At 34.3% G+C, this 12,925-nt stretch overlaps 1 protein-coding gene across 2 annotated transcripts in view; it reads right to left on the minus strand.

Moving 5' to 3' along the window:
• The window catches only part of cnksr1 (connector enhancer of kinase suppressor of Ras 1), a 99,622-nt gene that overhangs the window by 14,326 nt on the left and 72,371 nt on the right, over positions 1-12,925 (minus strand). For both annotated transcript variants that reach the window (XM_030127075.1, XM_030127074.1), the window contains exons 11-14: positions 7,427-7,572; positions 3,166-3,302; positions 3,024-3,057; positions 224-399 (exon numbers count right to left, since the gene is read on the minus strand). In XM_030127075.1, coding sequence (XP_029982935.1) covers positions 224-399; positions 3,024-3,057; positions 3,166-3,302; positions 7,427-7,572 — 493 coding nt within the window. The remainder of the gene's footprint in view (positions 1-223; positions 400-3,023; positions 3,058-3,165; positions 3,303-7,426; positions 7,573-12,925) is intronic.

Here is a 12,925-nt window from a genome sequence, read left to right on the forward strand (position 1 = left end):
AGTTTTTTAAATGCTTTCCTCATCTATTTCTTATTCTTAAGATTATGTACCTTTGAGCACACTCTAAAATTCAACTATCAGCTAAACTTTTTTTTTTTTTTTTAATTAAGACTTTCAAACCGGACTTTTCAAGGTCTGGAAAACAGCGTTTCTAAACTCCATACTTTTCAGACTTTCCAGACCTGCACAAACGCCCTGCTTTAACAGTGTTTTTGTGTCCCACCTGTTGGCTGGTATACCAGTACAGTGCAGGCCCTTTGAGGATAAACCAGAAGCGCTGCCACTTCTGGGTGATGAAGACGCTGCTTTCTTTCCTCTTTTTCCACAGCCAGCCGTCGCAGTCGGGGCGACCCAACTCCCTGCACGACACCCGACGCCGACTCAGAGCCGTCGTCATCCCTGAAGAGACGAGAAAACAAAATGAAAAATAAAAAACTGGAGCAAAACTTTTCCAACATTTTTTCCCCCTTTGATGAAAACATGATCTGTTCTCATGTAACACTGCTCAACAACAAATTTATTAAGTTTTTGAGCTGATTTAGGATAATTTTGGTGTGCTGAATCCAAAAATCACATTAATTTTGCTCAATCAGGTCAACTTTCTGAACTATGCTACATATTGGCTTTTTAACATTTTTGCTTACATTTATGGGCATTTTCACATCATATGATACAAAATTCTTTCATATTTCTTGCAATAAACGAGTTCTGAAGATTTTACTTTTGCCAATTTATGATTAATGTTTTTTTTTAATGGTGAATGAAATGGCTTCAACTAGAAGATCTTGCAAAAATAAGCCTGACGTATTCTGCTACATCTGCAGTGAATACACCATTGTACCTAACAGGAATCCTGTTAGAAAATGATTTTTTTTCTCTTAAAACCTATTTTGGGTGAGAACTATATAAAAAATCAACCGATAAAGTTACAAAAATGTAATCAATTTTGTGAGAAGATCAATTTTTTCTAAATCAAATTAGCAAAAAAACCTGACCTGATTGTGAAAAACAAATGTCATTTTTGGATTTAGCGGTGCAAAATGGTCCTAATTCAGTAGAAAAAATGTAGACAACTTGCAAAAAAAATTTTTTTGTAACCCAGTGTAATTAATCTACACAAAGATAATAGCAAAAAAAAAGACCAATTGCTGTGTTTTATCTCATTCATGCTGTGTGTTCTGTCAGTGTTATTAGTTATCAGTGCTAAGGCTGAATGACCTTTGGTGTCAGAGATGGCAACTTGGATTTACTTTTTACTAGTTTAAGTTAATTTACTAGTTTATTGAAGTTTGAAGTTTAAAAAAGCTAAAAAAAAAAAAAAAGACATCTACAAATGTTCTTATAAATCAAGTTATGAGATTGTTATGAATATGAAGGCTGCTTTTAATAGTGTAAAACTTAACTTGTACTAAAATGACATCGCCGTTGACATTATTTCTCATATTTTCTCCTTGAGTTGGGTTGATTCTCCATTTCAGCTGTCTTTTGTGGTTTCAGAAGCTGCTGGTTTAGGGTCTGGTTCAGTTGTGTGTTTTGTGGGATGCACAAACAAATGTATATTGTAAAATGTAGTTAGTGTGCTTATTTTTGGTGTATTATCATTCCATAACCCTGCAAAACAGACTATGGTGGGCCAACACAAGCTCTATCAATAACCCTTAAAGACCTAGTGCTACTTTGGTGGCATATCCAAAACGTTTTTTATTCCTTATATTTCGATTTCTTAATTGACTGACCACCATTTGTTATAACATTATCCCCTGAATTTTGTGGTTTTTCAGTAAAAATCTGGTATTTTACCTATATTTCATTTAGTGATCATGCTGATTTTCATAAAAGCTCTGATTAAAGTTGAGGAATACTAAAGAAAAAGTGACACTTTAAGCAAAAACATCATTAACTGAACATAAAACCAGTGTTTCCATCCACTGTCATTAATCCAACTCCATGGGTTTTACTGGTGAATAAATGTAGAAGTTCACTATGGAGCCTCTGAACATCCAAATGGGTCATATCTGATGACCATGAAAAGATGACAAACTGTATTTTACACTAATTATTTACATGTATTGATAGGATTAGTAGTTCAGACGTAATTAAACATTTTAGATCAGTAGATGCTTTTGGTCACCAGTGGATGTTTGGGTCTTTATGGGTTTAATGGATGTAGATAAGGACGTGTTTGTTTGCTTTTTATTTATAGATTTTGGTCCAGATCTTAGTCCAGAACTTACTACTGATCACTAATCATGCTGAATTTAGCTTGATTTGATAAATATGACTTTGATTAATATACACTCACAGTCAATGAAAACTTTGAGATCGTATTTTTCGACCTAATTTTTATTTTGAAACCCTAAACTGGAATTTTTTCATATGAATCATTTGTTTAGGATATTGGCATACAGAAACAAAAATCTAAAGTTTCAAGAATAATTTCAAAACAAAAAACTTAACAAAAGAAAATGGCACCTGCCAAACACAAAGTCACAACAGTCAATACCGGGTATGGCCTCTGTTTGCTTTGATGCAGGTGGTGATCTGTTGGTGCATGCTTCGGACGAGGCGTCGTGTGGTGGCGTTCAACCAGGTTTGTGATTGTGGGTTGGGAACAGCCCATACATAGGCCTGGCTATATCACTGGAGCTCAAAGCGACCTCCACCATACCCAGTGCCCGGAGACGTTGTTCTCGTGATAGACGTGGCATGATGCCGTTCACTGGACTAACAATGGTGGCCTTTTTTGGGCCTTTATATAGGCCTTCAAAACCAGTCCTCAAATTGTGCAGATGCTCAATGTGTATTTGGTCCACTTTTGCAAAGAGACCAACCCATGTGCAATGAACCGTGACATGACAACTCATCATTATCTCAACTACCCGAGCACTAAGTCATCAATAAATCCACAATGAATAATTACAACCCCCCCTACAAGTAGAAATATGCAGACATTTCTACCTCAAAGTTTCTATTGACTGTCAGTATAGTTTGAACTACATATGACACTGGAGGATTAAGTTTACCTTTGGTGGAGCTCTTCTTTGTGTCTGTATTCCCCTGAAAAAGGAAGAGAAAGTAGTTTTAATTTAACCACAAGTACAACTTTTATCACATGATTTTTTTTTTTTTTTTTTTTTTTTTTGTAGAGCATGTTTTCTTTCTCACCGTGTGTCCGACCATTTCAGGACAGGAGCTGATACTTGCTGTTTCTTGGTTGACGCTCTGTGAAGAACCTCTGAATGATCCTGATGGTGAACGGTCTCTGGGAGAGAGTTGTGAACCTCCGAAACTCTCAAAATGACCTGAGGAAACACACAGTTCAACAGTCCTGCATAATTCACACCCAGGCAGTTAGTCTATATTACACCTTTAACAACCATGATATTCACATAGTGTCATGGATTTCTTAATTTCCATAATTTAATATTTGCATAACGTGTATTTGTGGTTTGGTGATTTTTTTATGTATATTATGTTTCACCCTGACATTTTACTTAAAACTAAACCACTTTAAGATAAGGGCAGAGCTTTGGAGTGGCACCAGGAGGCAATACATGCATTATTTCATCATCTCATTTTGGTTAATTTGTGGCCTGGAGATACAACTCCTTTTCACATTTTTCTAAATTTGTTCCCATATTTTGATTAATTCACAGCCACAAGGTGAGTGAATATAGAAAGAGCTCAAAGCAGAATGTGAGCTGCATTTTTAAAGATTCTGGAAGTTATTTATCCCTCCGGTATCCCGTCCAAGCACCAAGTGTGCGTTTTTCGCTCACTTGTGGAATAATGTAAAAAAAAAAAAAATTCCTACAGTTTGTTTTTAATTCTTTCACGCTTTTTTATATTTCATCAACTTGAGTCGTAAATAAAAATGCCAAATACTCAATAATTGTTACATTTTTTAACCCTTTAAATGCTGTATCTCTAATGTAAACAAACCATTTTTTTGGATGCAAAAAACACAAAAAAAATATTTTTTTTCAATATGCTACATAAAAAGTGGATCACATAATTTGTTCTTTGCAACCTGGCATATGTCAATGATTAACTCCAACATCGGTTAATTTGCATTATTATTTTTGGCGGTAGGTCAAATGTTCAAAAATACTAGCATCTGTCACCAAGTGTGCAAAAATTGCACACCTATAAATCAAATTATTAAATATTATATACTGATTTATTTTTCTGCGTCAAGGTCAGCCCTAATCATACATATCAAGTAATCATTCATTTTAGATTTTTTTTTTTTTAACCCTTTAAATGATCTCTTTTCATCATGTCACTACATTTTTTGATGCAAAAAAACACAAAATACGTTTTGTTTTTTTTTTCAAAATACTACATAAAAATGGGATTACATGTTATTTGATTTTTGCAGTCTGGCATATGTCAATGATTAACAGCAACATTAACAACGTTAATAAATTCATTTAGACCCTCACCTCTGAAATGAAGCTCAGATATCAGTAAAAGCAAGATTTATGCCTTAATGGCTTTCAGATCAAAAACAGTGGTTATAATGGAAGAAATAGTGCGTTTTAGGCACACTTGGGAGACAGATGCTAGTCTTGTAATTTTCTTTTGTTTACAATGTGCAAATTTTAGTTGGTAGCCAGAATTTTAAAGATCATGCACAAATGAACAACTTTTGAATTCTAACCTTATTTAAATTATGAAAAATAATATGAAGTCTTTTAACACAAAGTGCAAAGTGTGCGAAAAAAGTGCACCCGGATACCAGAGGGTTAACTATTCATTATTAATGGCTTTTTTTTAATGTTAATTTTACTTCCTTGATTTATTTTGTCCAGAACTGGGTCTTTATAAAGGAATATAGTCTATTTTAGGAGTACACACAGTTGCGGTACTCAGAGAACCACCTCCAGATCTTCATGAACATCATGGTCAGGAGAACCGACAGAACAATTAACCTTGACAGATGAATTAACCTATATATGCATTTTTTTAAATTGTGGCTGAAACTAGAGAACCTGAAGAAACAGGCAAACTACACACATTATAGAAAACATTATCCTATTATGTAAGGCGCAGGTGTCAAACATGCGGCCCGGGGGCCAAATCCGGCCCGCCAAAGGGTCCAATCCGGCCCGTGGGATGAATTTGTGAAATGCAAAAATTACACTGAAGATATTAACAATCAATGGTGTCAAAATCATTTTAATTCAGGTTCCACGTACAGACACATACAGTCCAATTAGATTTCAAGTGGGTCAGAACCAGTAAAATATTATCATAATAACCTATAAATAATGACAACCCCAAATTTTCTTTGTTTTTTTTTTGGTATAAAAAAGTAAAATTACATGAAAATGTTTACATTGCCAAACTATACTTTTACAAAAAACATGAATAACCTGAACAAATACGAACAAACGGAAATGTCTTAAGAAAAGTAAATGCAATTTTACCAGTATTCTGCCTGTTACTAAATGTTTTGTGCGATTGTAATGCACATGTGTAAATGATAAACTGATAAACTGAGGCAGAATGTTGTTAAAATGTTAAAAGTGCATTTGTTTTTCTTATGACAGTTCAAGTTGCTCATGTTTTTCAGATTTTTAAGGAAACTTTGTAGATGTAAACCGGATCATAATTTAATTTTACTTTTTTCACTGTTATTATTTTACTGGTCTGGCCCACTTGAGATCAAATTGGGCTGAATGTGGAACTGAACTAAAATGAGTTTGACAGCCCTGATGTAAGGGTTGATGTCTATACTGAGGCTCTGTTTTTGTGTTTCATTGAACTAGTGAGACTAGACTTTTCTATAGAACTGTTTTATAAAAAATATCCTTCCTAAAAGCAGTCGTGTTGATCTTGATAATCCTACCCCAGTCCCAATACTTACGGACCTGACCGTTTGTACATTATTTGTCAGTATCCAACATTTAGTTTTACAGTGACCTGAGCAGCTTGGAAATGCCAGCAAACAACCCTGTAACATTAGTAATGCTCAGAATTTGAAAAATGCATTGTTATTTCTATCAACAAATCCGACATTAGATAATCAGCCAATAAGTTCTGAAGCCAATGTGTTTATTCTGTGTTTATTAAAACGACAGAAATTGGTCAGAATTTTTGACTCTCATTTAATACTCGCATTTAGTAATCTGGTACTCTGAACACAACATATATACAGTGGCGGAAAAAATTATTAGACCATCAAAAGTCTTCAAAAACAACGGTTATGCAATCATGTCTTAACTCCTGTGTGTATCATGTGACTAAAACAGACAGAAAAGAAAACATGGAATGCCTAAAAGCACTGTTTTTGTCAGTACAATGCCATAGATATTGATGTAAGAACTGAAGTGATTTTGGTTTTTATCAAGAAAACATGGAAAATGGATAGATATCTGCTCTGAAATTAAACTATTATGAACTATTTTTGTCGTTATCATTATATTTGTCCAAACAAATGTACCTTTATGGCAGTACAACGCCATAGCTATTGATTGTTGTGCAAGTTTATACTTTTTCCTACTCCTATTCGACCATGCAAAATTCAGATTTGCATGTAGTTGAAGATAGATTCTGTTCATTTAAATGTTATTTTGCTTTTGTCATAGTTTGCTTTGTTTTGTTTTATTTTGTTACTTTGCATGTTTTAAATAAATAAATAAATAAATAAATACATACATACATACATACATACATACATACATACATACATACATACATACATACATACATACATACATACATACATACATCAATGTAAGAACTGAAGTGATTTTGGTTATTATCAAGAAAACCATGAAAAATGGATAGATATCAGCTCTGAAATTAAACTCTTATGAGCTATTTTTGTTGTTATCATTATATTTGTCCAAACAAATGTACCTTTAGTTGTAGCAGGCATTAAAATGAACAAGAAATTGAAGAAAACAAGGGGTGGTTTAATAATTTTTTCTGCAGCAGTAGAAAATGAGGAATCAAGGAATGGAAAAAGTAAAAAAAATAAATAAATAAAAAGTCAACATGTCTATAATGAACGTATTTGTTTGGCCTCATGAGATGAAACACAGAAAAAAAAAAACATGTGACCCAAGTGATAAATATATTTCAGCTCCAACACTGTCTTTAACTCAAGAAAGGAGAAGCTCCGTCAGTTTGATGGAGAACATAAAAACTGGACTGTATTTGAATGAAAAAAAGGTCATGTGGTCTGATGAGTCCACACTGACCCTGTTCCAGACTGATGGGTGCATCAAGGTGAGAAGAGGCAGATGTAGTGATTACCCATCATGCCTAGTGCCTACAGTACAAACCTGCGGGGGCAGTGTTATGATCTGGGGTTGGCTCAGTTCAACAGTGTCATGTGTCTGTAAAATTCTGTGTATTTTTCTCTGTCTATTGTTAGTCCCAGGCTGCAGACTTTAAACTTTCCATTCTTACTCACCTGACGCTGACAGAGGTGACAGCCCCCCCTGTTGGTTTTGATAAGAAGTGACAGTCAGACCCCCCTCCAGCTCCTTATCAGACGGCAGCTCAGATTCCTCCTGTCCCATAGGCTGCTGCTGTACCTCTGGTCCGTGAATGGCTCTCCTGGAATAAAAAATACAGATTTGTCACATTCATCACAGCTACGGTCCAAACCATAATAACACACACATAAAGTGGGATTGGTTTTGGTTTGGTCTGTTTCTTTGTTTGTTAACACTTCAGTAGCAAAACTATTGGTTGAATTCAAACCAAATTTGGTTTGTAGATTGCCAGTGACCCAGAATAGATCTGATCACATTTTGGGAAAAGTAGGTCAAAGTTAAAAAAAAAAAAAAAAAATTATGAGTTTTTAAAATCTTTCTTTTTCCTATTTACTTATAATGGGCCAGATTTCAAATGTCTATAAAAACATCAATTTTATTTTAATTTACTTGAAACTTGGCTCATATATAGAGGCAATAGTTATAGCTCAGTGGTTCTCAAATGGGGGTACGCATACCCCTGGGGGTACGTGAAGGCACTCCAGGGGGTATGTGAGATTTTAAAATATATTTAAAAAGTAGCATCCATGCAAAAATTATTTAAAAATAATTATTAAATTAATCAAATATTTTAGGAAAATATATAAGTTCATAAAACGAATTTTATATTCCGTAGGCTATTCAGTTTCATCATCCTAAAAACCCAGAGTCTCCCCCATACCAGAATGGTTCGACCCAACCTGTCATGTGCCACCTAGCATCACCTGTCAATCACTTGAAAACTCAAACAATGGAGTCGTGGTTGAAGCGTAATTCTTTTTGAGAACAGATCTTTACTATGATCCCAAAGGAGGACACTTTATGTTGATAGTTATTTGTATGTGCACAAATCTTTATTTATAATTAAGTTAATTCTTTCTTTCTTTTTTTAGTTATATCTTTTTTATTTCCAAATAGTTCAAGAGAGACCACTACAAATGGAGTTCCAAAGTTTAATAAATCACACACTGATGGCACAGCACTCTGTTTTAAGTCATTTTTTTCAACCAAAAATGCTTTGTGCTGGTTAGGGGGTTACTTGGCTGAAAAAAATATTTCACAGGGGGTACATCCCTGAAAAAAGGTTGAGAACCACTGTTATAGCTAATAGCTAAGGTTTATGTATTTTTTCACATTTTGGGTAACCCCCCCCCCACACACACACACACATGCCACCATTTACGTAACATTGTGGCACTCCGTCATTATAAAGGATAGGGAAATCAATAAAAAAACAAAAAGCAGCCATAAAAAAATCAGCATTTCTTATGAACTCATCCTGAAAAAAAGCATTAACTTGTTTTAATAAATGAATGCCACTGAGGAAGTGATTAAACTTGCTGTGGGTTAAAATTTTGAGCTCTGGAGGTGAAGGGTTTGAGTCTGTGACCTTGAAATTATATCAAGTAATCAATATCAAAACAGAAAAAAGTGCATTTACTTTTTCAACTTCATGAATATTAGCGCAACACAAGGGTGTATAATAAGCGACAATACGTGCGAGGGTTTGTTGTGCCTGACATCACTTGTGTAATATTATTGTATTCTAATTTTATATACTGTACATACTGCACATACTGAGACCTGGGGAACTGTCATGTGTCAATCATGTCACATGGTTTGAATGACAATAAAGCTGAGTCTGAGAGCTATAATGTAAACTATCCGCTGATGCAGAATGATGATTATAAGACACAGTGTTATTTTGACCTACTATCAATATAAGCAGTTACAACTTTCAATATGAAGAAGAAAACTTGATGATACCATATTATAGTGTATTCACAATGAGCTTTATACGTAATTCAGTGAGTGATACAGATTGCGAATACATAGCGATGAATCATGGGTGATTTTGGTGTTCATCTGTGATATTTATATATAATATCAATACTACATATTCACAGAAAGTCTCATATTCACAGTAGTCGCTTTTCCATTGACCATCAAATTGCGCAAATATAACTTGCGCATAAAAATTTACCTAATGGAAAAACGACAATTTCGTCAAAAGTCTAATTTTTCGATTAAAAATTTTTGCGCCGGCAAGAGGTGGTTTGTCGGGCGTAGCGCAAATGGTATATGACACAAAACTGCAATGGAAAGACCTTTTGTCGCAACTATAGTCAGGTGAATTAAAAAAATGGATGTTGACGTACGTTATAACAAGCGAAGAAGAAGAAGAAACATGTCGCGGCATGTGTGGACACACCAGGAAAGCCAATCATTTTTTAATTTAGGACAAGATAGAGGGGTAATATATAATAATAATGAATATATCTGTAAATAAACACCATATTTATGTTCGTCGCCATGTTTATGGAATGACTTCTCGTTTAGGGGTGTAAGAAAATATCGGTTCTACAATATATCGCGATATTTCATTTCACAATACCGCATCAATATTAAAAAGTACTGTATTGATATTTTTAGGTATTTATTCAAATGCAGATATGGTGGAGGTTCATTTTTGCTTTTCTTTTTTGTTTATATTTTATTTATTATTGTTTAAGACTATTTTATTAAATAATGGTTATGTGAAGCATCCTAAAAGCACTTTTTACTGTCTGAGAGAGGCAGATATTAGTTCCGTTGTTGGGATTGCACAAAAATAATGTTCTGATGTTAGTTCTGAACTAATAGAATATGAACATTTGAATAGGATCTTAAACTGTAATTTCTGTAAAATATAATTAAACTTTTAACACAGGAACATTTTGTGGTATAGCATTAGATCCTGTTCTGATCAAATAAAAGTGTTTTTAGTATTTGTGCAGATTTCTGGTGTAATTCAAGTCTTCAAGGAAATAATCATTTAAAAAAAAAAAGAAATAACAAAAAAATTGCCTTTTTAACAGTATCATGATATATCGTGATATATCGTATCATGATCCTAGTATTGTGATTTGTATCGTATCGTGAGATTCTTGCAAATACACACTCCTATTCTCGTGTCATCTTGCGATAATAAATAAACAAATCATCGCATTTGTGATTTAATGGAAAAACCGACATGACGCACTTCTGTTTTTTCGACATTTCGTAAATATCAATAAAGTTTTGCGCAGATGTCCGATGGGAAAGCAACTAGTGTGTGAGGTGTGTCAGTTAAGAGATAAACAGCAACAGCAGCTTTAAAACATGAATATCTTTTAGTGGATGACATACGGTTCTGTTCGGCAGCTGTTTAAACTTTGTACTTGTTTTCCCCCAGAGTATTAGGATGTGACAGAATTATTTACAGCCTTAATGCGCCGTGCCCGCCCACTCCTTCCATTTGTCTGCGTACGCCTGCTCTCCATCAGCGAACACTACCTCCTTTTTCCTCTCCATCACTCTTATCCCTCCCCTCTTTCACGTTTTTCTTCTTCCCCGTCTTGTCTCTGTCTGTCTTCATCTCACCACAACTCCCTCATCGATTCGACCCTGTATTCCCCTCTTGTTTTTTTTCTCATTTCCAGTCAGCTGTGGGTTTTAGGTGTGTGCGACACAATTTACGGTATTTGCAGAGTGACCTCATCTCAACCGGGTCTTGGCAGATTATGGAGGTCAAAAGGGTTCGTGGGAGGTTCAAGTCTATTGAGTAAATCCTTGGTAGTTCAGTAAGCCAGAATTATGCCCTAACATGTTTTTTTTTTCCTGCTTTTTTAAATTTATTCCACATATCATGTTAAAAACAAATTGAACAGCTTCTTCAATTCATTTGTTTATCTCTAAATTCACTATAAGGAAAATGAAATCACTTTGTTTCACAGCAAAGACAAAAAAATACAGAGTGTATTAAAAAACCAACGGCAAGATCATTTCCACTGAAGCAAAATAAAGCAACATTTTCATTTTCATTTCAGGTTTCCTATTAAATTTTAACTGCACTTTATTTGTTATATGTGTAGAAACTAAACACAGGTCTCTGATTGGACTTAAAGAATAAATACCTCTGCCAGGAAGTATTGTGATCACTTTGCTTTGTGTGTTTGCGTGTTTGCGTGTGTGTTTGTTTCTTAACTAGATAACTCAAAAAGTTATGGGTGGATTTTCAAGAAATTTTCAGGAAATGTTGATACTGGCACAAGGAAGAAATGATTAAATTTTGGTGGTGATTGGGGGGGGGGGGGGGGGGCACAGATCTGTCTTGGCGGAGGTCTGCGTTCTCCGAGTGCTTTTCTTGTTTTTGTATTGTTTTTGGTTCGGTTTGTATGTATGTTTGTTTGTTTGTTTGTTAACACTCTAGCAGCAAAACTACAAGTTGAATTCATATCAAATTGGGTTTATAGATTGCCAGTGACCCAGAAAAGATCTCATTACATTTTGGGAAAAATAGGTCAAAGTTTCAAATTTTTTATGAATTTTTTAAATCTTGTTTTTTCACCCATTCACTTATAATGGGCAAAATTTCACATGTGTGTAGAAGCAAAACTACTGGTTGAATTCATACCAAATTGGGTTTATAAATAGCCAGTGACCAAGAATAGATGTGGTTACATTTTGGGAACAGTAGGTCAAAGTTAAAATGTTTAATGAATTTTTAAAATCTTTTTTCTTCTTCCATTTACTTATAATGGCTGAAATTTCAAATGTCTATAAAAACATGAATTTTGTTTCAATTTACTTCAAACTTTGCACATATATAGAGGCAATTAATATGTTGACATCACCACATGTATAGACATGATGACAGCTGGGTTGATGTCAAAATAAGCTACAATACGTGTGAGGGGCAGGGTTTGTTGTGCCTGGCACCACTTTTTATTTATTTATTTCTTCTTTTTGTCTGGCCATAATTAGGCATAATAGTAATAATACAATTAAAATAATGCTGCATTGTTTAGCCTGTCAAGCTGTTTTGTTTGTTTTTTCTAATTTAAAATTAAATAAAAACTTATAATAGATCCTTCCATTGAGTAATTACTGCAGTTTTTGACATGTTTCAACTGGAAATAAGTTCTTTAACTTTAACCGATGCAACCATCAGTTTGATAAAGCGTATATAGATCAGACAATACCAGGATTCATCAGGCTCAAATTGTGAAAGAGTGATTCAGTAGCATGAGACATGCATATCCAGATCTGAAGCCCATTGACAGTCTTTAGGATCTGCTGATGATGTCTTTACACAGCGGTCTGACTTTCCCATCATCAAGTATAAGATCTTGACAAAAAAACTGATACAAATCTGGATGAAAATAAATGACAGTTATTAATGCATGTGTGTTTGACTTTTTTGGCTAGGCTGTATATTTTGTAAGTTTATGTTATGTTTTTGTGGAAATCAACTAAATAAACTGAACTTTGATTAAGAATAAACAGAGCCAATGAGCATTTAAAGTCACAAATTTTACATTAGAAACCCCACTGTGTCTGTGTATATACAGTCACTTCATTGTTTGGGCCTTATAAATTCACAGTACCACACAGATAACTACTCTTCCCTAATA

The sequence above is a fragment of the Sphaeramia orbicularis genome, chromosome 22 (assembly GCF_902148855.1).
Source record: "Sphaeramia orbicularis chromosome 22, fSphaOr1.1, whole genome shotgun sequence".
NCBI lineage: Eukaryota > Metazoa > Chordata > Actinopteri > Kurtiformes > Apogonidae > Sphaeramia > Sphaeramia orbicularis.